The following is a 26,039-nucleotide window of genomic DNA, read 5'->3' as shown; positions in this document are numbered from 1 at the left end:
AGGAGTGGATCCAGAGAAAGAGGTTAGCTAAGAAGAAGTGGGACACTGAGAGGACTGAAGAGAGTAGACAGGAGGACAGGGAGATGCAGCATAAGGTGAAAGTAGAGGTGGCAAAGGCCAAACAAGGGGCTTACGATGACTTGTATGCTAGGTTGGACAGTAAGGAGGGAGAGACTGATCTGTACAGGTTGGCAAGGCAGAGAGACAGAGATGGGAAGGATGTGCAGCAGGTTAGGGTGATAAAGGATAAGGATGGAAATGTGTTGACAGGTGCCAATAGTGTGATGGGAAGATGGAAAGAGTACTTTGAAGAGTTGATGAATGAGGAAAATGAGAGAGAACGAAGAGTAGAAGAGGTGACTGTTGTGGACCAGGAAGTAGCAAAGATTAGTAAGGATGAAATGAGGAGGGCATTGAAGAGGATGAAGAGTGGAAAGGCACTTGGTCCTGATGATATACCTGTGGAGGTATGGAAGTGTCTCGGAGAGGTAGCAGTAGAGTTTCTGACTGGGTTGTTCAAACAGGATCTTAGATAGTGAGAAGATGCCTGAGGAATGGAGGAGAAGTGTGCTGGTGCCCATCTTTAAGAACAAGGGAGATGTGCAGAGTTGTGGCAACTACAGAGGAATAAAGCTGATGAGCCACACGATGAAGCTATGGGAAAAAGTAGTTGAAGCTAGACTAAGGGCGGAGGTAAACATCTGTGAGCAGCAGTATGGTTTCATGCCAAGAAAGACTACAACAGATGCAATATTTGCTTTGAGGATGTTGATAGAGAAGTACAGAGAAGGTCCGAAGGAGCTGCATTGTGTCTTTGTAGATCTGGAGAAAGCTTATGACAGGGTGACCAGAGAGGAACAGTGGTTTTGTATGAGGAAGTCTGGAGTGGCAGAGAAGTATGTTAGAGTGGTGCAGGACATGTATGAAGACTGTAAGACAGTGGTGAGGTGGGCTGTAGGTGAAACAGAGGAGTTCAAGGTGGAGGTGGGATGGCATCAGGGATCAGCTCTGAGCCCCTTCTTGTTTGTTATGGTGATGGACAGGATGACAGACGAGGTTAGACAGGAGTCTCCATGGACTATGATGTTTGCAGATGACATTGTGATCTGTGGTGAGAGCAGGGAACAGGTGGAGGCGAATCTAGAGGCGTGGAGGTTTGCCCTGGAAAGGAGAGGAATGAAGATTAGCCGCAGTAAGATGGAATATCTGTGTGTGAATGAGAGGGAGCCAAGTGGAAGAGTGAGGTCAAAGGGAGAAGAGATCAAGAAGGTGGAGGATTTTAAGTACTTAGGATCAACAGTACAGAGCAATGTAGAGTGTGGAAAAGAGGTGAAGAAGCATGTACAGGCAGGCTGGAACGGCTGGAGAAAAGTGTCAGGTGTGATGTGTGATAAAAGAGTTTCAGCTAAAATGAAAGGAAAGGTTTACAAAACTGTGGTGAGACCAGTCATGTTGTTTGGTCTGGAGTCAGTGTCCCTGAGGAAAAGACAGGAGGCAGAGCTGGAGGTAGCAGAACTGAAGATGCTGAGGTTCTCTTTGGGAGTGACCAGGATGGATAGGATCAGGAATGAGTACATCAGAGGGACAGCACATGTTAGAGGCTTTGGAGATAAAGTCAGTGAGGCCAGACTGAGATGGTTCAGACATGTCCAAAAGAAAGAGAGTGAATATATTGGTAGAAGGATGCTGAGTTTCCCACTGCCAGGCAGGAAGCCTAGAGGAAAACCAAAGAGGAGGTTTATGGATGTGGTAAAAGAGGACATGAAGGTAGTTGGTGTGAGAGAAGAGGATGCAGAAGACAGGGTTAGATGGAGGCAATTGATTCGCTGTGGCGACCCCTGAAGGGAAAAGCCGAAAGGAAAACAAGAAGAAGAGCCTTAAAAACCCACAAAACACCCCTCTATACTCGACCACACTTAGTACAGTCTGGTTCCCCCTTCTATAAATCTGCTTGGAGTCTTCCAATTCTCGTTTGTCAAAGTGGCCTTCACCTGGACAGGTTTTGTTGGAGCTCATGCAACAAACATTTTGGGTAACTGCACTTTAATATACATGGATGACACTGAATTAGAGTCTGTTTTAATGAGACTGAGTTCAGATGTATAGCTTTGTCATTAAATAGGAAATTATTTCTCAGAATTCACAGAGAAAAATCTGAAATGTTGGCTAGGTTAGCGTCCCACATGTTCTTTGGCTCAGCTAAAGCTAACTCTCTCCAACTTCTGGATCTCTTGAGTTGCTTGCTGTTAAAATATCTTGCTAGAGGTGCTGAAGCTCAGAAAGTCGAGATGTTTGTTCAAAATAAGCTCAATCTCAAGTCTTATCTGAACTGTCCTCTTTTGTTTGAACTTTCCTTAAATTTAGGAGTTAATGAAAGAGCAGCACATCCAGACTCAGTGTCATTTATGTAGAGATTAAACTTCTGTGTCATTCATTGATGTTAAAGTGCAGTTTTTCAGATGTTTGTTGCACATGCTCCCGACCAAACCAGTCCGGGTGGAAGACCATGTGAAAAGAAAGCTCCAGAGGCTGAATATCACGCATTTATATTAGAAATAAATGTCCTTTTATTAGACATTGTCATGCAAAAGTTGGCTTTCCCTTTAATGATGTTCAAATCTTTGTTGATGTTGGTTTCTAAATGTTTTTTGACACTCGGCCCCAAAGATTAAAACCTTTTACGGCTCACAAGCTGCAACAATTCATACATTATGAACTATCTTTCTGACTAAACTAAGATAAAAAAAGGAAAAAAAACTGCCTGATTTCAGCATCATTAATGTAAATCTTTTGGTTTTTATAACAGTAAACTGAATATATTTGGGTTTGACATTTTATAATCCAAAACAAGAAATGAATTACTGCAGAAAACAATCAACAGATTAATGGACAAAATTCCTCCAACATTACAAGATACATACAATTTAAATTCAATTTTATTTAAATAACACTAATTACAGGTCAAATTGTCTCAAGATGCTTTATTTTTATATTTTGTTGTCATATTTAAAATATGACAAAGTAAGAAATTTAAACCTCTTGACTAATCCAATTTTTTATTTGGTTTTTAAGAGATTAATGGACAATTAAAATAACTTTCTCCACCAAAGCTAATAAACATGAGGTCAAATAGAAGGAACAGTTTTAAATCCTGCAGTCCCATGACGACAAGAATAAAGTTTCTCAACAAAAACATTAGTCCTAATAAATGATAATAAAGTGTAATACTAAAGGTTTGTGGTGCTAAAAATCTCAAAGTAAAGATATCAAGTTGAACATCTGGATGGAGGCTGATAAAAGTTGACCTCCCTTCATTTCTCTGGAGCCGACTCCATGGATTTTAGGGATGCTGGTTAAAGACCTGCTCTTCTAGTCGTCTTCCTTCTAGTCGCTGTAAAAAGTCACTCTATCCTCGCCAATTTCAACACCTCTTCGTGACAACTTGTTCTGCCTCCGACCTGGTGGAAACTCATGAAACTCGGGAAAACACATCGAGTCTCGGATTTTTGAAAACTTGTCGGGCGGGGGAAGGTGTGGTGGGCAGTGGGGGGAGGTGGGGGAGTAGAGGGGGGAGACCTCCATCCACCTCCCTGCCTTCTCTCCGCCCTGACTCTGCCTTGGCTCCACCCAGACTCCACCCATGTGGTCACTTGGAAACTACAATGACATTACATTTGTTTTTGTCTGATCTGTAGCTCAGTGAGTTAAGAATGGAGCTGCAGGTTGGTGGTTCAAGACCCAGACCTTCTTCAATTTTTTTGAAAACCTTAGACAAAAACACCAGTGGTTGGACTTGATCCTACTACCTTACACTTGGTAGTTTCTCCTCTCATCCCCCTGAGCTACTCACTCAGATACCAATTCTTCTCTTTTTTGTGCATTTATCATCAATTTTTTGTCGTTTTAGAGTTGTTGTTTTTAACTCGAGTCTTGTCTCGATGGTTTTCCTCAGGAGGCTGGACTTCAGTCTTTGTGCTGGAGGGTTGAACCCTCAGTTCCAAGACTTTCCAAAGCCTCCACACCTCCCGAGTCCTCAGGACCTGAACTTTCACACAGTCTGAGCGCTGAAATTTTCTAAGTCCCACAGTAGATCTCTATTATTTTGAACCTTTCGACAGTCTGAGGACTGAAATTTTGTAAGTTCCTGAGTAGTTCACTGTTAGTTTGAACCTTTAGACAGTCTGAGCGCTGAAATCTTCTAAGTCCAACAGTAGATCTCTGTTAGTTTGAGCTTTTAGACAGTCTAAGGGCTGAAGTTTTAAAAGTTTCTCAGTACTTCTGTGTTAGTTTGAACTTTGTTAACAGAAGCCTTAAAACTTGTGACCATGAGTCTTGATTTCACATTTAGAACATCCATCTGAGTTCTTCTCAGACCTTCACCTGTGGGTTCTTTAGAAATCCTGAACAAACTTTGATTCTCTTCACTGAACAGTAAAGTTTGTGGAGGTCAGAAGGTAACATTAGTTTGATGGATGCCTTCAACTACTGGTAGACTTTATCTGGAAAGCAGTTTTCTGAAATGAGTTCTTAGTAAATCTGTCCACAGTCAAACCAAGAACATAGAAAGTGGAAATGTTTGAAGAAACAACTTGATTTTTTTCATTTCAGACTAGAAAACGCTTTAAGACCTTTATCCGTTTTTGTTCTTTTTGATCGTTTCATTGTCTTTTATGTTTAATTTGAGCTTTTAAAGTCTAACTAGTGTCTTTTCAAATGATCTGTTTTTAGTTTGATTCTTCTTAAATGTTTAGTTTTGCTCTTTTCTCACCTTTATTCTTTTGTAATGTCTGATTTGACCTCGAAATAATTTGTCTTTTGTTTGTTGTTTTTTCAAATGTTTTATCGGCTTGTTTGAAAAATTTCTTTTTCCTTTTTAATTTTCTTTTTAAATGCTTCATTGTATTTTCTGTTTAATTCCTATTTAAAGTTTTATTGTCCTTAAAATTATATTTTCTAATTAGACATTTAAATTTTTAATTAAATATTTTTTCTTTTTAAAGGTTTAATAATCTAATTAAATGTTTTGTATTTTTTAATTGTTTAATATTCTTCTTGTTTAATTGTATTCTTAAATGTTTAATTATCTAAAACATTTCATCTTTAATGTTTAATATTTGTCTTAAAAATATTTAATTTCAAAATTAAATTTTGTATCTTCTATTTACTTATCTAATTAAATATCTTGTCTGTTTAATATAATTTAATTGTATTCCGTGTTTAATTTTCTTTTTAGAAGTTTTATTGAATTAAATGTTTTTCTTCCTTTGATTTAATTGTTTTTTTAATGTAGTTTATTTCTTTATTCTTTTTTTCTGTCAAGACCTTAACCCCAACCTTAGAAATGAAACAAACCTTCAGTCACTTCAACCAGGAGGTTGAACTGACTCTTTCCACATAGTGGTCCCCGGATTCTGACCTCGTCTCTTGTGAATTTTTCTTTTTCCTTTAAATTTATTATAGTTTAGGTAAGCGGTGAGTCAAAAAGATAAGAGGCTTCTTTCTTTTACCTGGGCAGACACTTTCTGCACTCAGACACCATAATAATTAGCAGATAATAAAAGATCTGCTTACCTTTGAAATTTAGGGGCCTTTGGTATCTGAGCTGTAGGTTGTGACCATCACCAGGGGTTGGAAAAATGCTGTCAAAAGGACTCACTCCTCTCCTGGCTGGCTCACCAAAAAGTGTAAACTAAGTTATTAATCAAGGCCAGTGTCTATAACTTGACCATGGTCAGATCTTCAAAAAATCACCAAGAGAAGTCAGAATTTGGAGGGCAGCTTGATTTATTTTTTGACAAAAAATCCAGGAGTAATTCTTAGCAGTGATAACACCCCAAGAAGAACTGAAGGACCTCAGCTGTGTACCGTCTTTTATGCTGCGAGAGTTGGTCATTTTTCCATGCCTGTAAGGCATATGATAGGAGTGACAGTTTTGACATGATTATACTTTTCTCAATCTCATGCATGACAACAGGAAATTCTGATTTCAGCTGAAAATTATTGACCTGATTGGGGGGGGGGGGGGGTTCTGAAGCTGAGAGATAAAAATAGAAGTCAGTTAGACTGATAAAAATGATCAAAAACATAATAATAGACTTGTTTAAGTCAGCAAATTTAATGAAAAGTTCACTTACACGTTCTTCAACTAAAGAAAAGAGAGTCTAATTCTCACTTTGAATGAATTCTGTCCAAATGAACATATATACTTTGCCTAACTTCTCAGCTAAAAACCCCATCTAATATAGAAATATAAATATATAGATATTTACAGTATATATATGTGTGTGAATGTCTGTGCGCGCGTACACACGTGGACAAAATTGTTGGTACCCCTCAGTTAAAGAAGGAAAAACCCACAATTCTCACTGAAATCACTTGAAACTCACAAAAGTAACAATAAATAAAAATTTATTGAAAATTAATAATAATAATCAAAAACAGCCATTACTTTTGAATTGTTGATTAACATAATTATTTTAAAAAACAAACTAATGAAACAGGCCTGGACAAAAATGATGGTACCTCTATAAAAGATTGAAAACTATTTGACCAGCGTGACATGATTAACTCAGGTGTGTCATTTAATTGACATCACAGGTGTTTCCAAACTCATAATCAGTCAGTCTGCCTATTTAAAGGGAGATAAGTAGTCACCCTGCTGTTTGGTGAAACGGTGTGTACCACACTGAACATGGACAACAGAAAGGGAAGGAGAGAATTGTCCCAGGACATCCGAAAAAAAATTATAGACAAACATCTTAAAGGTAAAGGCTATAAGACCATCTCTAAACAGCTTGAAGTTCCTGTGACAACAGTGGCTCATATTATTCAGAAGTTCAAGACCCACGGGACAGTAGCCAACCTCCCTGGACGTGGCCGCAAGAGGAAAATTGATGACAAATTGAAGAGACGGATCGTTGGAATTGTATCCAAAGAGGCCAGAGCAACCACCAAAGAAATTAAAGGTGAACTCCAAGGCCAAGGTACATCAGTGTCAGATCGCACCATTCGTCGTTGTTTGAGCCAAAGTGGACTTCATGGGAGACGACCAAGGAGGACACCACTGCTGAAAAAAACTCATAAAAAAGCCAGACTGGAATTTGCAAAAATGCATGTTGACAAGCCACAAAGCTTCTGGGAGAATGTCCTTTGGACAGATGAGACCAAACTGGAGCTTTTTGGTAAGGCACATCAACTCTATGTTCATAGACTCAAAAACCAAGCATACGAAGAAAAGAACACTGTCCCTACGGTGAAACATGGAGGAGGCTCAGTAATGTTTTGGGGCTGCTTTGCTGCATCTGGCACAGGGTGTCTTGAAAGTGTGCAAGGTACGATGAAATCTGAAGACTATCAAGGCATTCTGGACAGAAATGTGCTGCCTAGTGTCAGAAAGCTTGGTCTCAGTCGCAGGTCATGGGTCTTCCAACAGGACAACGATCCAAAACACACAGCCAAAAACACCCAAGAATGGCTGAGAGAAAAGCGTTGGACTATTCTAAAGTGGCCTTCTATGAGCCCAGATCTGAATCCCATTGAACATATGTGGAAGGAGCTGAAACATGCCATTTGGAGAAGACACCCATCAAACCTGAGACAACTGGAGCTGTTTGCTCATGAGGAGTGGGCCAAAATACCTGTTGACAGCTGCAGAACGCTCATTGACAAATACAGAAATCGTTTAATTGCAGTGATTGCCTCAAAAGGTTGTGCAACAAAATATTAAGTTATGGGTACCATCATTTTTGTCCAGCCCTATTTCATTAGTTTGTTTTTTTTTAATAATTATGTTAATCAACAATTCAAAAGTGATGGCTGATTTTGATTATTTAATTTTCAAAAATTTTTTATTTATTGTTACTTTTGTGAGTTTCAAGTGATTTCAGTGAGAATTGTGGGTTTTTCCTTCTTTAACTGAGGGGTACCAACAATTTTGTCCACGTGTGTATGTGGAAAAGACCTCTAAGCTTGCATTGTGATAAAGGGATTCTTTATGTAGGGAAAAAGAAAACATACACTGGACTTGTTTAAGGCAGCAAATTTAATGAAAAGTTAACTTACATGTTCTTCAATCTTTTCTCACTCTCTTCAGTTGAAAATATTTTACAAATCTATAAGAGTTCTATACTACTATGTACACTATATACAAGTCAGTTCACTGCTACACTCCTATTTTGCCAATTTTCTTCTCTTTGCAGCAAGCTGTATAAGTCTCTGGACAGCCTTCCTTTTCAACTCCTGCTGGTGGGCTTTTCTTGCAGCCAATTCCTTCTCTTTCAGTGCATCTTTTGCCTTGGCACTTGAAGTACCTGTTGATGCTGCTAGTGTAACTAGACCCTCCAGAAAAACGTGATTATGCGATCGCATGAATTCCCGCATTAATCACCAAAATGCCGCTGATTATGCGGGGGTCAATTATTTCCCAAAAGGCCACATAATCCCTGCAAAACAGTGCATAATTCCCGCAAGAATCTCAGATTTACATGAAAAAAAGGAGAAATATGCGGATCCCGCTTGATTTCACAATTTCCGCATAAAATGAGAAAACTATAACCAATATAAATGGAGTTGTGAGTTTTTATGTGACGCCCGGCCTGACGTCATCAGTTCGCGCATTCACACACACACACACACACACACACACACACACACACACACACACACACACACACACACACACACAGCACGAGCTGATACGGAGCGCGGTGCCAGTGTTGCCAACTTAGCGACTGTCTCGCTAAATCTAGCGACTTTCCAAAGCGTCCTAGTGACTCTTTTTGTCAAAAGCGACTAGCCACAAATCTAGCGACTTTTTCTCGGATCATTCTGCAGTTACTGTTTTCAACAAGCAGCAGGTGCTGCTGTGAGCTTCTCCCCCTCCCAAAGCACAGGCTGTCAGTCCAGTAACCCCGCAGCAGACCCAGTGTCTGATTAGAGGACACATCCCTCTGCGGCCAGACAGCAGGTGAATCGCGCATATTTTTGCATATTTCACAACTATTCACTTGAGTTTCGTTAACATCGGCGACAATAAAGTACCTAACCCCCCCTACAATTTTCTCAACGGATTTAGACGATTCACAGAAATATTCAAATTTGAAATTAAATCGGCGGAAATCCGCGGATCCGCGGAAAATTGCCATGTATGCAATCTATTGGTCAGATCATGACGTCAGGTTATATTTCACCCTAGATCTCACTTTACAGAAGACATTTGTATTAAGTTAGCATTGGGTCATCTTTTACAGAGAACATGCCCAGACATGTTCAGACTTTTTGCTCCACATCTTACTATTATTTTGTGATAGATTTCATACATATTATTCCAATATATGTTAAAAGTTAAAATACCTCAAGTTTACACCATTATGTTTTGAGTACATATGTTTTATTTATGGTCTTTAGTCTGATAGCATTGGCCATAATTATATCATCTCTTACTTTCAGCACATTGTACCCAAAAATATTGCACTACAAAATCTGACAGAACACTTAAAACAGCTAAATAAAAACACTTAAATCACCAATGATTGTACAAATGTTAGACTTGGAGAAAACAAAAAACACACCAAACTGTAAAGCACAGGAGTAAGGAGCTGCCGTAACAGGCTGCCGCATCACCAGCGCCCTCTTGTTTTGTATATGTCATATACACTACCAGCCAAAAGTTTGGACATACCTTCTGATTCAGGGGTTTTTATTTAATCATTTTATACATTTTAGACTGAAACTGAAGACATCAAAACTATAAAAGAATACATATGGAATTATGTTTTAAACAAAAAAATTGTTAATCTTCAGTATTAATCAACAATGTGGAAATTAACACAAATAAATAAAATGCATTGAATGAGAAGATGTGTCTAAACTTTTGACTGGTAGTGTATCTGATACGAACATTATGGTCATAAATTGAACATGCAGTGTGTTTCCCTGACCAATGAAGTTCCCTAAATTCAAAATTGTATCAAGGTTTAAAAACAATCTTTAAAGTTTAAAAATCTTTAAAGAGTATTTAACTAAATGTCCTGGTGGTCCATTAAAGGGATTTAAAGGACATTGTGCATCTTTCTTATTTTAACATGTCGATTGAAATGCTTTGGCTGCATTGTTCAGCTCAGGGTGTGATGTGCAAACTAAGCAATGCATGTATAGCTCAGTCAGCCTTCCTGTCGTTTTAAAATCAATGCTAACCAGGTATTTTCAGCACATGGACACAATTAATCCTTTTCACTGATTGTGTGTGCATTGTGAGCTCATAGAACAGAACAAAATGATTGATGAGTGAAGTTTTTTTTTTACAAGTCTGCTCTTTCCACAGATTTTTGAGGGTTCTGGAAATTGGGGGTGGGGGGTGGGGGGTGGGGGGTGGGGGGGATGTGTGTGTCCCTTTTAAGACCATTAGGTGATTAGTCAGGCCTCTGCACTAAAAAGGCAAAGGAACCAGATCTCAGTGTGCCATTCTGGGCCTAAAAATAGAGATTCACTTAAATTAATGATGAATGGGACTGATTATTGGTTTGTGCTTTAAGGACAGAGTAGCAGCAGTGATGCCGGAGACGCCTATATAAGAGCCTCCAAGATGCCACTGATCGGTCAGTCGTGCCCTTGCGCTTTTCAGCACCTCTCCTCTGGCTGCATGGTGCAACTTCTGCTGCGCTCTCACAAGCAGACTCACGCGTTCTAATGCGAAATCGTAGTAATCTAGCAGATTTTTTCTTCCCTTTCCTTGCTTCCTCCTCAGTCAAGACGGATTTTGACACACAAACTTTCCAAGAGAGGGTCTACAGAGCGCACAGGATGCTCCAGAGCCTGGGTTGACTCCTTTTTTTCATACTCACAACTTCACGTGAAGCCAAACGGGATTTTCTCTCGGTTAGTGTCAGCAAGCAGGTAGCCGATACTCTGGCATGGACAATGGATGCCCTTAGCTTGTCAGTGAACGCGGTGTCCTACACTGTGGCACCTGTAGTCTCCACTGATGACCCGTTCAATGGACCCATTAAGAACATCGAGCAGTGGAACTTTACCATCCTGGCCGTTGTCATGTTTGTTGTCACCTCGCTGTCTCTGACTGAAAACTTCCTCGTCATGTTTATCACTTTCAAGTTCAAGCAGCTCAGACAGCCCCTGAATTACATTATAGTGAATCTGGCCATCGCTGACTTTCTTGTCTCTCTCACCGGTGGAGTAATAAGTTTCCTGACAAACGCCAGGGGCTATTTCTTCCTTGGGAGGTGGGCTTGCATCCTGGAGGGGTTTGCTGTTACTTTTTTCGGTAGGTTCACCCTCTTTTTTCTCCTTTTCTGTTCCAATATGTGCAGGGATGCATAAATGCAACTTCTGCAGTGTTAATTTTGGAGATTTTTTTTTGAATACACATATTGCAAAGTTGAAAAGCTGTAAAATAACTCCACATGACCTCCTGCTGTTTGGTTCAGGGATCGTGGCACTCTGGTCTCTGGCTGTTCTGTCCTTTGAGCGTTTCTTTGTGATCTGCCAGCCACTGGGGAACATCCCACTGCAAGAAAAGCATGCCATCCTGGGTCTGCTGTTCGTCTGGACCTTCTCCTTCATCTGGACCTTCCCTCCAGTGCTGGGCTGGAACAGATACACTGTGAGCAAGATTGGAACCACCTGTGAGCCTGACTGGTGAGTATTTCATTATCTATACTACTGTTCAAAAGTTTGGGGTCACCCACGCAATTTCATGTTTTCCATGAAACCTCAAACTTTTATTCATGTGCCAACATAATTGCACAAGGGTTTTTTACTCATAAATCAGTCTTTCAACACCATTAGCTAATATAATGTACCATTAGAACAGTGATGGTTTCTGGAAATGTTCCTCTGTACCCCAATTTAGATAGTCCATTAAAAATTTGTTGTTTCCAGCTAGAATAGTCATTTACCACATTAACAATGCCTAGACTATATTTCTGATTAATTTAATGTTTGTTGAAAAAAAAAGCTTTTCTTTGAAAAATTAGGACATTCCTAAGTGACCCCAAACTTTTGAATGGTAGGGTATGTAACCAACAATGATCTATTACTGTTTAAAATGTCAGATAGCAGGGAGCAATTAGTTTCAAAATCATATTTTCTCACATTAATGTAGATGTTATTCTTGCAGTTTCTAAATACCTGAGAAATTCTGCTAATAGAAACTGGAGACAGCAAGGTTTGTGGATTATTGATTGCAAGCAGGGAATTGTTTTTGAAGAGACAAGTAGCTGTGGGAATATTTCAGATGCTATTTTTTGTGCTTGGATCAGCACAGTTTCAATTCTATTCACTCCCACCATTCTGAGGTGGTAGCACAAATTTCAGATCATAATATCAAGATAAAGGCGTAAAACTATCTACATAGTTCAATATCAGCAGTAGAGAGTGAGAAAATCCTTTTGTGTAATTTGGATGAAATGACCCTTTAACACTGAAGCCTGTAGCTGATAATTTCAGTTCACATCATGCACTGATGCAGAGAATATAGATGAACTAGAAAAGCACTCAGAGAGCACAGTACTCTGCCAAGGCTGCTCAGCTGATGTATCATTTGATGGATGAGATCTTTAATGAAAAAGGACTTTGCGCTGAGCCCAGGCATGTGTTGTGCATGTTATGTATGGATTCCGAATTGCTAGTAAATTGCTCTTATAAAGTTCTGCTGATCATCACTTTTGACAAGCCTTTGTTTTGCTGGTGTTAAAATAACTGTTCCCTCCATGCTTTTATTTTGAAGAGGAATTTTTAATGTGGGCTTTTATTTTGTCACCATTCCAGCAGCACAGGAAGTGTTTATCTAAGAAGCGGTTTCTTGACATGATAAAGGCGTTGCCAAAAAGTCTGTAAATTCACGTAAAGATGAAAGAAAACGGTTTCACACTGTTGCTGTCTAGCAAAGGATGCGTCTAAACTTAAGCACTTAGCTGCAATGGGAACAAGCTCTTATGGTGCAGAAATGAATGAAGGACAGAAAGGTGAATTTGTGTTCAAAATAAGGCTGACTGCTGAACTTAAAGGCTTTGTGAAAACACCAGGAGCTTCACCATTGTTTTGCTGGGGATTGCTACATTGCGTGACCTAAGTATGTAGCAGGAATTGATGGGACTCAGAAACAGCGACATCGTGTCGGCAGCTATATCTGGGAATGGAAAATTCTTAAAGCTGTGGATCCAGACTTTAAACCGCATCACTGCCAAAATCTAATCACTTGGTCTTTGTGTCATTTCTGACCTTCCCTGAAAACTTTATCCAAATTCGCTAGTCCGTTTGAGTAATGTTTCACACAGACAGACTAAGGTACGCCGATCATCACATAACTCTGCCCTTCCTTGGCAGAATAATTAGGTTAGTGCCATGAAGAGTTTTGTGAATCACAGCTGCAGCCTACTTTTTTGACTAAGTCTGGTACTGCTTGGGTTAGAGGAACTTAGCTGACTGGGCCATGAAGAGTGAGTCCTGGTCGACCACGGCTTCCACCAATCTGAGGAACAGTTGACTCAACAGCTGGGAGAGGCAGCGATAGTATGGCTGACGCCCGTGAACAGGTGACTCGGGAAGCTGGCGTCCGTGGTGGGTTGATAGGTGATGGGAATGGCGTCCGTGGTGCCCTGACTGGTCTCCTGAGTAGGTGAGGGAGGCAGCAGGTGTTTTTCAAGGGGCTGAGAGTGAGGAACAGGGATGTAATGGGATCCAAAGATCAACAGGACTCCATATGAATACCCGCAGGCGGCGAGTGTCGGAGATAGACGGCTGGGACGCATATTTTGACAGACGAAAATTTAAAACGTTTTATTTTGATGTTACAAGATCACCATAATCTTCAAATTTAGAATTAAATTGTTAAAAATTAACAATCTAAAATAAAAGAAATTTTAATTAAATAGTCTGCTGATTATTTTCCAAAGCTACAGGGAGCCACAACAGAGGGATGAAAGAGTCACATGCGGCTCTGGAGCCGTGGGTTGCCGACCCCTGTTCTAGACATCTGAAATAAAAAATTCAGACTAATTACAGTGTCATTTCAATTCCAGATAGTTAAGCTCAGTTATTTAATGTGACAGTGTCCTTTCATTGTTAGTATTAATCAATCAATCAATCCATCAATCAATCCTTTCACACTTCACACTTTCCTATACAATGAAATTTCATTGGAGCTACCCTGCCAATGGCAGCTCGGGCTGCTGCACCTTTAGGAGCGCGCCTGGCTTGAGGAAAAGGAAAAAACAAAGACATTTGGGATCGAGGTAGGGATAGCAGAGGGGAAAATGAAAAAAGGTTCGTTATACCAAATGAAACCTCCAAAGTTGGGAAATTCAATTTGAGAAGGGGGGGATGGGCATGTGTGTGTGAATGTGAGCTTAGTCCTCAGTTCATGAGTCCAATGTGTGTGTGTACGCATGTAGCCAATCTCCTTCCGTCCCACACCCTGGTGTCTCAGTTCGCAGTTCGCAAGGGTGGAAGCGCGATAACACAGATGGTTGCTATGGAGACGTCGTCGGATGGACCGGTCCAAAAGTCAACAGATGTCCTTGGGAAAGTGTGTGTGTGTGTGTGTGTGTGTGTGTGTGTGTGTGTGTGTGTGTGGCGGGGGGGGGGACTTCCAGAGGAGTTTATCGTTCCAGGGGCGCCAGAATGTAATCAGTATCCTTCTTGTTGAGGCGGTGGAGAGGAGCAATTTCACCCTCCCCTTAGCTGCTCTCAACTTTTTTAGACCTCAGCTGTGGCGATCCTCACCTTGATGACATCCACTGTGTGACTCAAATCAACAGTCACACCAAGCAAATTGTCCATCTTACGTTTGAGTTCGTCATTCCGGTCACCAGCAGCCTTGATCCGATCGTTTGCTAAGACCAGCAGATTTTGGACGTCTATTCTATTTGCAGTCATCCTAATTTTCCAGAAGCTCAGGCCCGTGAAGAAGCCAATTATCAGCAGACCTGTCTTCACAAATCCGAATATATAAGCATCTTCCACATCCTCCACGGATAGGGGTGCCAGGCACATGATCCCCTTCCACTTCCCCCAGGCGTCGATCACGTAACCAGAGGCGAAACTCCCATCTGGGCAGATAGGCTCCCCTCGGCCCAAGCTCTTTGTAGCGACAATCTTGTCAATAGAGCTCTGGACGTCACGTGACTCCGTTTGTTTACGCCGCCATGTTGGCAGGAAACTCCGCTTCAAAATGAATGGCGCTGGTAGAAAATATACGCCGTCTGAGTTTACTTTTCATTTTAAATCAGACGATATTACAAAATATACAAACAAACTGGACAAACTAGACATATCCGATCCATATCATGCCCCCGGTATCTTATTTAAGAATCTTGAGGCGGTCGGAGCGGACCTTTTACCGGACCTGCGGTACCCTGACATCTACAATTACCTGATAAATTTTCCTTCATCTTACTCCGGTGAATCTCTTAAAGCGTATAAAAGCCTTGAGGGGTATAAATGGACACAGGCTAACTTTTGTCACCGGGATTCAGATCTGGAGTCTTCCTGCGAAGGATATCGCTGTCGTCACTGGGAGGGTAAGTGCAGCTTTGTCCTATTAAATTCACATGTTGACTGAACATGAAACATATCAGCATCATATTGCTAGAAATTACGCGATCAGATATAAAGCTTTGGAAACGGATTCTGTACCTGATACAAAGTGGTCGCTACATAAGCGGAATCCGTTGCCTGCGGGTTCCCACCGCTCCGTTTTCTTCTGCTCGCTTCTTGCGCGTTTTATGGCAGTGATCCACCTCTGTCATCTTTCAGGATCTTTTGGAATCCGATAAAATGCTCTCCTCTTTGCTCGTCCTCGGCTGTTCTGGCATCCCGGTGCGCAACAACTGTCCACCATATCTCTGATGTCGACACTGAAGAACGTTTAGGAGTTAGCTGGCAGTAGTTTAAACAGCGCGCCTTCCTGCCAATATGGCGGTGTTTTGATTTCGATTGTGTGACGTCATCTCCCGGAGCTCTATTGCGTTGAGAGACCAGCCAATCAATTCCATGATCGGTGTTTTGAAGGTCCAGTGCCAAGCAATCGCTCCAAGTCAGACCGACGAGACAAGACATAAGTGCAGTAAGCAGAAAACATGAGGGTGTGGGGAGAAGAACAGAAATAGAGACGGACAGAGGAAAAATGCGACTGCCTCCTACGAGAGCTCAGGACAAATGAGTAGTAGTAGTAGTAGTAGTATACATTATCACTCAAAAGTTTGGACACGCCTTCTCATTCAATGCTTTTTATTATTTATTTTTATTATTTTCTGCATTGTAAATTGATACTGAAGATTGACACTTTTTTGTTTTATTGTATTATTTTATAATTTTGATGTTTTCAGTATTAATCTACAATCTATAAAATAATTAAGTAAAAAACACTGAATGAGAAGGTGTGTCCAAATGTTTGACTGGTAGAGTACACCAGGAGAGGAGTTCAGAAGAGGAATCGAGGATGTATTAACTGTTAAATGAGACGAGGGAACTCATTTCACTTTTAATTCCAATAAAAAATGTATTCCATTTTATAGATGAAACGGCCAGTTGAGTACAAATGCTGTTAGTGAGCAGTTAACCCACAGCCCAGGAGCTGAACAAACGGAGCTACATCTTTCGTGCAGTGTCTTTTTCAGAGTGACTTTATGCAGCTATACCTAACAGATCCTTCCTAAGTCTGTCATTTTATAACCATCATACTGCCTATTTGTGTCAATGATTTATTGAGTAAACTGCAACTTGAACAAACTGAGCAAACATGTTTGCATCACAAGCTCCCGTTTTCCTTCTGCTACATGCCAGTAAATTAATGAGGAATGAGGTGTGAATTGCAGCATCACAATGTGAGCTCAGCCACACTTCCCTCGTTTAACAAGGATTAAGATGCATGCATGCAAATATGAAACACACACACACACACACACACCCTGCTCTGTCTGCCAGGTACTTCCCCAGACATTAATCAGGAGCTTGTTTCATTTGAAGACGGTCGCTGTTCTCATGGAGATGACATAATCAGACTAAATTAGAACCCTCTGGGCTCCTAATTGAGTCACAGAGATTTGTCTCAGCTGTGAAATTTCTCTTTTAGCTGAAGCTCAAATGAGATGCACAACTGTTGTCTTTCTCTTGAGTCAGATAAAAGCCTCTACATTTCAGAATGACATTTCACAGACAGCTCATAGCTGTGATGATGGTGGGATTGCAAACCATTTTGTTCTTAAAGGGACACTGAGGTGTTCTTAAATGTATCCATTACAAAATCAATCAAGAGCCGTAAGAAAATGCTTTGTAATGCTGCATAACTGATTGTTGAATGAATGAATGAATGAATGTTTTTATTTCGGACGTGACAAAAAGAAGCCACAAAAACAAATCAAAATATTTAAACTAAACAAAACAAAGCAAAAAATAATAACTCAACATAGTTATTACGAAGCTTATTTACTTCTACCCCTTCTCCATCTCCACCATCAGTCACTAAGTACCCCACTCCCATAGTTATTCATGTACATATTTACAAAGAAATAGAAAATAAACAATATAAATAAACAAATATTAAGAAACCAGTGGTATACCCGTGTCAAAGACCCTCCTCTTTCCTGTACCTCGTGAAAACCATATTTTTCTACTGCTTCTTGAACTGGCTCGTGCTTTGACGTTTCTTGAGCTCCACCTCCAATCCGTTCCATAACCTGACTCCACATATTGAAAGACAAAAGGACTTTAGTGTTGTTTGAAATCTACCATGTTTTTATTTTAATTGCCCCTCAAAATATAACTCCTATCTCTGTTAAAAAAAACTAATTCTGAATAATTACAGGAAGTTGGTTGTTGCTTTTTACATTGTTTGTGTTGTTTGAAAATGAACCAGGTCAGAGAATTTTAGTATTTTTGATTTTAAGAAGAGTGAGTTTGTGTGATCTCTATAACCAGTAAGCATTTATGCATTGCCCCAAACCTCTGTAATTTAGATCTGGTAAAACCAGTAAATAGTATAGAATGTGGAGTGGTTTGTGATCCAGATGCTTCAGTACTGAAATGCTTTGATTGTTACCACTTCTGTTGTCCCTCTATAAACAGGTATTCAACCAACATGACAGATCACAGCTACATCATCACTTTCTTCACTACCTGTTTCATTCTGCCTCTTGGGGTGATATTCTTCTGCTACGGGAAACTCCTTCAGAAGCTCAGAAAGGTTAGATCTTTCACAACACACACAGAAAGTATTCATTTCTGAAATTTGCTTCATGAAACATTTATAGTTTATTTATAGTGTGCTACCTGAATTTTTTAGTGACAGAAACTTAGAAGAGAGCAACAGAAACCTGTAGGGAGAATGGAAGAAATCAGACTCCAGTGGTGCTCTGAAGTTAGTCTGGTTGATTGGAATTGGGACTTTAATTACAGGGAATATTATGCAGATTTTATAACATTAATATAAGCAATAGTAGTATTAAGAAGCATGAAGTGAAAATGAGAAGTAATGCATTTCAGCACTTTGCTAAAATGCATCAATTCAATTTAAGGAAATTTCGAAAATTTTTAAAATGTTTATTATATATTATACATTACCGTTCAAAAGTTTGGGGTTACCCAGGCAATTTCATGTTTTCCATGAAATCTCACACTTTTATTCATGTGCTAATGTTACCAGCCCATTTCTGTAATCACATTGGTTATGGTTCACTGTATATGTATTTGGTCATTAATTCACTGTTTTTTGTATAGATGTTTATCGCGTTTGTCTGAACCGGAAGTCACGTGACGCGGAGGTTTTTGCTCAAAGCTGGGCCCACAGCCATTCATTCATTGAATGGTGAGTTGGAGCAGAAGTAGCCAGGCTGTGGCCTCCATAGAAATTTCATCGTGGCACGTGTAAATGTTAACATTTGTTTTGCTTCATTTTACTAGTTGGATAACTTAATCCTAAACATAATTTAAATCTGCAATGTATTGTGCGTTATTGAGCAGGGGACCATTTTGACCTTTATACCTTTTTCGACGGAGAAACTTTTGAAAATACACTTGACACACTGGCCATTTCAAGGGGGAAACACTGACATAATAGCACAGAGGTTTTCTAATCATCAGTTAGCCTTTCAACACCATTCGCTAACACAATGTAGCATTAGAACACAGGAGTGATGGTTGCTGGAAATGTTCCTCTGTACCCCTATGGAGATATTACATTAAAAATCAGCTGTTTCCAGCTAAAATAGTCATTTACCACATTAACAATGTCTAAACTGTATTTCTGATTCATGTAATGTTATCTATCATTGAAAAAAGTGGTTATATTTCAAAAATAAGGACATTTCTAAGTGACCCCAAACTTTTGAACAGTAGTGTACATCTAATGTATAATATTTGATATTATATTTGGATATTTTGTTTTATTGTACCCCAAACACTTTCTGGGTGTTTTTTCCTGTCATATTTTTACTGACTGTTTGCTTATTTCTCACAACAATACAGAATCCTGCACCTCCATGGAAAAAGCAGAAGAGTAGAATGAACACAAAAAAATCTTGTGTGCAGTATGACACAGTTAAAATGCCATGCATCATAAAACGAAATAAAGGAAAGTTGAATTTCTTATTATTTATTTGACCAAAAATATATTTTAAGCATGACATTTGCACATAAATTTCTGTACATGACCCAAGGTGTTACCAATACTGGAAAAGAAAATGCATATTATAGACTTTTTGTTTCTGTACTTGTCTTCTCTCTGCTCTGTTTAAACACAACCCGCACTTCAGCAAATTTCAACCAAAAACAGAAACAGCAGCTCGGTTTCTGACCGATTTGAACAGGCCATATCCCATCTTTTCAATTTTGGCTTCTCTTGATTTGCTCCCTGTTTATTTTAGAATTGATTTCAAGATTGTGCTGATCATTCAACAGCCCAGTCTATGCAGCACAGATGTTGAAACCATATGAGTCACCTCGTAGCGTCAGAGGACATGGCTCACATATTCAGTGACTTCTTCTCACTCATCATTACAGTCTTGCTCTTGATGTTGCACCATTATCTTTTCGTTGTTTTTTTGTTGTTTTATTGCTTTTGTTATTTTATTTGTATGTATTATTATCGATGCAGTTGTGTGCTTCTTGTATTCCACTTTTAACTTAATTTTAATTCCACCTTCATTTTGCCTTGCTTTGTTCGACTTTACTTTCTGGCTTTATGGGCGTCCTGCTTTTGCTTTGTCAAAACTCTTCTTTTTAAAAGTGCTTTACAAACAAAGCTATTATCATTCATGGCTATTACAGGAACCTGTTGAGCAAATGAAGATGTTCTGTTTCTGACAGGTATCTCGCAGGCGTCCAGCCACTGCCAGGAAGCCCGAGCGACAGGTGACCCGTATGGTTGTGGTGATGATTGTGGCTTTCATGGTGGGCTGGACGCCGTACGCTGCCTTCTCCATCCTGGTCACAGCTTATCCAACCATTGAACTTGATCCCCGGCTGGCGTCCATCCCCGCCTTCTTTTCCAAGACTGCTGCTGTCTACAACCCAATTATCTATGTCTTCATGAACCCACAGGTAACTACTTATTTTAGACCACATTGTGACTTCAGGACACTACTTGATGGCCTTATCTTTTCAGTTAGTAGCTGCGATTCTTCCAGGAGACACACCAGTACTCGAATGCAGCAAATGAAAAGTGCCTTAGAATGTGTACTTTGTTTCATTTTACATGATTAATTTATTTTTTTTTAGAAATTTGATGGGTGGGATGTAAAATGTCCCCTAGCTCTCTCTGCAATGAACCATATACATTTTTTTATTTACAGTTAGTACATAACAAGGTTGGATTTCCATGATACCGCTGCTTTTAGATTGAGAGGGGGACTGCCTCCATGTCAACGGTCAGAAGGCCTGAGCTAAAGGAACTTTCTAAGTCAGTGTATCACATCAAATATACTTATTTTAAAGCCAGTTCACATGAGGCTTTAAAGAAGCTTGATCAATAGGAAAGGCAATGCAAAATACTGAAAAAAAAAACAAAAAAGAAAATTAAGTCTGGATGGTTTTTTAAGGTAAAATGAGGAAATTATTGTATTTTATGTTTACTCTAGCCTCCACAGTGGCGTAGTGGTTAGCACTTTCACCTTGCAGTGAGAAGATTCCCGGTTCGCGTCCTGGCCTTCCCGGAATCTTTCTGCACGGAGTTTGCATGTTCTCCCTGTGTATGTGTGGGTTTTCTCCGGGTACTCCGGCTTCCTAACAGTCCAAAAATATGCTGAGGTAAATTGATTATTCTAAATTGCCGTAGGCGTGAGTGCGAGTGTGATTGTTTGTTTGTGTATGTAGCCCTGTGACAGACTGGCGACCTGTCCAGGGTGTCCCAGTCAGCTGGGATAGGCTCCAGCACCCCGCGACCCTAGGATTGAGCAGTGTATAGATAATGGTTCGATGGATGTTTTCTCTACTTGGGCCAAGAAAAGGATTCTTGTCAGATGATTCTCTTATTTTGGAAGACAAAGTTAAAAATCAAACAAGTGGCCTGTAGGGGGGCTGCACACTGCCCCCCAACAGGTTAACTTTGCAATCAATCAATCAATTTTATTTATAAAGAGGCAATTACAGGTCAAATTGTCTTAAGACACTTTACAGAACCCATATGCCTGAACCCCCAGAGCAAGCCCTAAGGGGACAGTGGAAAGAAAAACACCCTTTTAACAGGGATAAGAAAAAAATGTGAACAGAACCCGGCTCTTTATGTGGGACGACCCATCTGTCTGCTGGCCGGCGGGTTGAAAGTGACAGAAGAGGTAAAGAGGTAGAGAGGTAGGGATTGGAGAAGATGAGGGTAGGGAACAAGGAAACATAACACACAGTTGGATACATACATACATGATAAGATAGATGATCACCATCCAGCAAAACGATGCGCCAATGGCGCATCGGCTAGCGCAAGCCCAGAGATGATACATACAAAGTACAAGCTAACACTGAAATTGATTCATAAGTTTACCGTTATGGTATACAGCTCTGGCATTAAATATTAGTATCGTCCAACGGGGGGGGACGGACGGACGGACACGTCGGGTGAATTCACAAGATGAAAACTGTTCGCACGACAGCGTCCGATGTGGCACGGGGGACGGATTCGGATCCCAAAATAAATATTCGGATACCAACGTCATGACTGAATTTTCAGATATCTGGAAATTTGAGTCCTGCCCTATTAACCCTAAAGCGACCGAGTGGGGTCATTTATGACCCCAGCCATATAATTATATTTGCCATTTTTATATCTTTTATCCAAAAAATGTTTCCTACCATGAATTTGTTAAATCTACTTGTCCTACAGCTGCTCATAGTTTTTTGTAGAGATCAAGCCAACTGGTGTGACAAGGATAATGAAAACTTGTCTGGGGTCACTTATGACCCCAGAAAGATGTATAGGTTTTTCACTATTGTAGGCCTTAGTTTTATTTATTTCTACCTCTAACTGCTATATTTCAGTGTTTTGCAGTGTACTATAGCTGGCAGACCTACATTTTTAGCCACAGCTGCCCTGGGGCAGACTGACTGGCTGCCAATCCACTCCTACAACCCCTCTGACCACCACCAACATTACACAGCGTACACATTCATACACCAGTGTAAGTGGCAGCACTGGAGGTAAGGTGGGTAAAGTGTCTTGCATTGGACGAACAGCTCTGCCACCTGAGCCACAGCCGCCCCTAATCTAAAAACTTCTCTGCATGTTACATTGCACACATACAGACAAGATGTTTGTGTAGATTTTGTTTTTATGTACTTTAGATTTACTATTGAGGAAACAAAAGGAAAAAAGTTTTAAAAGAAGTGGCAGACAAAGCACGTCTAAATAAAGGTTATTGCGTTTTTACAATGCATCATATTGTTTATATGGTTTTACTTTAGCTCTGAGTCAAAAATGATTAAAATCTATGAATAATTACAGAAGGTTCTTTTAGAATATCCATCTTAAAATGCAGTGGAGTGGAATAGATAAGAAAGTACAAAAAAAAGGCACTAAAGCAGACATATTCCTGTGTAAAATATAGTGGGATCATAAATGACCCCAGTTGGTCATTTTAGTCGCAAAAATAGCTTGGTCGCTTGAGGGTTAAATATACTACATATACAGCTGGTAGTAAAATTCAAACAGTATGTAGATGAGCATATCAAGTATAGAAAGGCGATGCAGAGTAGACTGGTGGAAATGGGCAGCTGGAAGCAGCGGGCTAGAGGAAAGACGGCGGCAGCATCTCACAGTGGACACGATGGAGACTAAGCCTGTTGGTGAGACAGTCCCTTGGTTTTAATGTTGTGTCTCATCTAGTATGTAACAATGTGCCCAAAATGAATCTTTAAACTGCACTCTGAAATATTTCACTCTGTGTCATTGCAGCCATTTGCCAAAATCAAAAAAGTTCATTTTATTTCTCATTAATGTACACTTAGCACCCCATCTTGACAGAAAAAAAACAGAAATATAGAAATTTTTGCAAATGTATTAAAAAAGGAAAACTGAAATATCACATGGTCATAAGTATTCAGACCCTGTGCTCAGTATTGAGTAGAAGCACCTTTTCAGTGACCATAAACTTTTGAGCGGTAGTGTACTCCTTTCATAAAGTGGTTTTGATACAACTCTTTACCTTTGCACCATTTACGATGCATGTATGAATACATACGATGCTATGTATGAATATACATATTAGTTCCTTCCTCTTTTTCCACCCACCCCTCTAATATTTGCACACATGCTCACCTTTGACTGACTAATTATTCACAAAGCTGCACTCCACGAGTTGATGGGTTCAGTTCTACAGGTTTCTTACGTATGAAATCATGGAAGTCTGAGTTCATGTTTTTCAGACTGACATTAGTACACTCCAGTTATAAGGCAGAAATGTTCAGCCATTGTGTTGACTGCTTATTTCTCTCATAGGTCTTCAAGTGTATAGAAAACCCATATGGATATGTCAACAAAGTTAAAAACTTAAGCTTTAGTTTTGCAATTGGAATTGCACTCGAGTCTGATCAAGGTGACTGCTTTTAATTCTTTTGTTTTCTGTCCAGTTCAGGACGTGCCTCATCCAACTCTTTACTGGCAAGGAGACCATCCCAGAGAGCAACCTGAATCAGACCTCAAGGCGACCTGGAATTACTTTGGAGAAACAAGTGGGGAAAACGTCAGCCATTGCAGCTCGTATCCCTGTGGGCGGTACCGTGCCACCCAAATCTAATGGCTCGTTCGCTCAGCTTCTCATCCCAGAGAGTAAAATGTGTCCAGTGTAACAGTAAACCTCATCCAGCAGGTGTTCCTCTTCCTTGAGAGTGCATATTGACCTTCTGTAATCGACATACAGTGTGTTTCAGAAAATCTTTGGACATCATTGACAGTTTGTCAATTTTCTGGGGAGATGGAGGGTGCAGTGTGAACTTTAAAATGGTTTCAGAGTTCAGGAGACACAAAGTAAATTTAAAAAAAAAAAGGTTTTGTGTTCCAGCATGTTTCAGTATTTTTATTCAATAATGGATTATAAAAGCTCAGTTTAAGGGACAAGAAAGAAATGTAGTGAATGAAATGCTCAGAGCTTTGCCCAGTAGATATCTTGTAAATATGTGCTTGCTGACACTCGTCCATCCCATTGTTCAAGAATGTCTTGGATGTTCTCTTGGCCATCATCACACGCCTGGTAGTGTGTCACATTAGAGGGCAATTGATTTAGCTTTATAACGTCTACCTTCATATCCCAGTGAAAAAGAGTGTAAAACAACGTGGACCTTGACATGAGTTAGTCGAGGGCTAGCCAGTGTTTTTTCAAATACCACAAGGCACCCAGCCTTTCATCTCGTCCTCTCCCTCTCCTTTGAAGCCCCATGATGATGCCTGCAGAGAAAGTATTGTTTTTGTATGCTGCTTCAGTATTTGTTTGGCAGCGACTTTTATTCGTCTCTGCTCGTCAAAAGGACGGAGTCCTCTGAATTTGGATATTTTTACTTTAGCGCATCCAGCATAGACTTGCTTAGGTCAAAGCTTTCATCTTTAGTGAAGATGGTCAATGGGACTTAAAAATGCCCGTCTCTTGTTGTCTCTGTTGCAGATGTAGGAGGACAATATATTTATGAAGTGCCAGCAGGAGATCAACAAACACACAGATATTCACACAACTACAAGCAGTACATAATACATGCACCTCACACACATGTAGATATATACACAGACTGCAGTTCACTGCCTGTTTTGTGATCAACTCTTTATAGGCACTGTGACAATGATACAATGCATAAATAAACATCACTAGCACAAGAGTGGCTCTGCTAATTAGCCATGCACAAAAGCAATGAGCATTCCCCTCACAAGCACAGGTCAACAGCAATATGAAAGCTAAATACTGTCACACATTTGAGCACTTCTGCATTAGCTACAGTAGATGTAGCAATGAGTGTTAAAATGTCTTCTACTTGACTTTGTTGTGCATGTTTGTTCAATATTACTGGTATTTGTTGAAACACTGTTGTATGCTGCACAGTGATTCACTACATTACAAAACAGTAAAACTGTATGGTGTCAGTTTGCAATGTACCAAGTGTGTGTTTTAGTCATGTTTAGACAGTCTGGTAGGAGTAACATCCAGCATTTTTAAGTATCAGTGCATCTGTGCCAAACTATTTGTGATGCCTTGATATAATCAACAGACCATGAGACCATGGTGGAGAGAACTGGCAAATGAGCCTCTGTCTCACACCAGTATTACCCAGAATTAGGAACCTTCATGACACTTCTAGCTTTGTTGTTGAAATTTACAGTGTTTTGACAACCCAACTGAAATCACAGTGCATCATCACCACAATCAGCACCTAAATCCTCTAGCTCCTTTAGTTTACAGCTGCACAATTCCTGCATAGTTCAGTCTCAGTATTCTCTTTAATCTCATTTCAGCAGCAGGAAGCTGAAAATGTGTCAGTCAACCTACTGCATGTTCCCTGCCAACCAGTTGGCTCAAAATAAAAAAATGTGTGTATATGTGCGTGTGTTGGCATTG

The 26,039-nt window shown here is 40.0% G+C and overlaps 2 protein-coding genes across 2 annotated transcripts in view; both read left to right on the top strand.

Moving 5' to 3' along the window:
- Positions 1-10,494: 10,494 nt before the first annotated feature.
- The window catches only part of LOC110957747 (vertebrate ancient opsin-like), a 128,108-nt gene continuing 112,563 nt past the window's right edge, over positions 10,495-26,039 (top strand). The window contains exon 1 of the mRNA XM_051959937.1: positions 10,495-11,278. Coding sequence (XP_051815897.1) covers positions 10,918-11,278 — 361 coding nt within the window. The 5' untranslated portion in view covers positions 10,495-10,917. The remainder of the gene's footprint in view (positions 11,279-26,039) is intronic.
- On the top strand, positions 11,296-24,393 carry LOC110972265 (opsin-VA-like). Its single transcript, XM_051959941.1, has 4 exons — positions 11,296-11,652; positions 18,082-18,199; positions 20,320-20,553; positions 24,070-24,393. The coding sequence occupies exons 1-4, from the start codon at positions 11,327-11,329 to the stop codon at positions 24,286-24,288; spliced, it is 897 nt and encodes a 298-aa protein (XP_051815901.1). The 5' UTR covers positions 11,296-11,326; the 3' UTR covers positions 24,289-24,393.

The sequence above is a fragment of the Acanthochromis polyacanthus genome, chromosome 15 (genome assembly GCF_021347895.1).
Source record: "Acanthochromis polyacanthus isolate Apoly-LR-REF ecotype Palm Island chromosome 15, KAUST_Apoly_ChrSc, whole genome shotgun sequence".
NCBI lineage: Eukaryota > Metazoa > Chordata > Actinopteri > Pomacentridae > Acanthochromis > Acanthochromis polyacanthus.
This window is presented reverse-complemented; position numbering and strand designations above follow the sequence as displayed.

Excerpts from the sequence above, each read along its gene's own strand:
- LOC110972265 (XM_051959941.1), top strand. The coding sequence starts at position 11,327 with ATGCATAAATGCAACTTCTGCAGTGTTAATTTTGGAGATTTTTTTTTG. Across the intron at positions 11,653-18,081 it reads ACCACCTGTGAGCCTGACTG|GTATTCAACCAACATGACAG; the intron begins GTGAGTATTTCA and ends CTCTATAAACAG. Across the intron at positions 20,554-24,069 it reads ATGTCTTCATGAACCCACAG|TTCAGGACGTGCCTCATCCA; the intron begins GTAACTACTTAT and ends TTTTCTGTCCAG.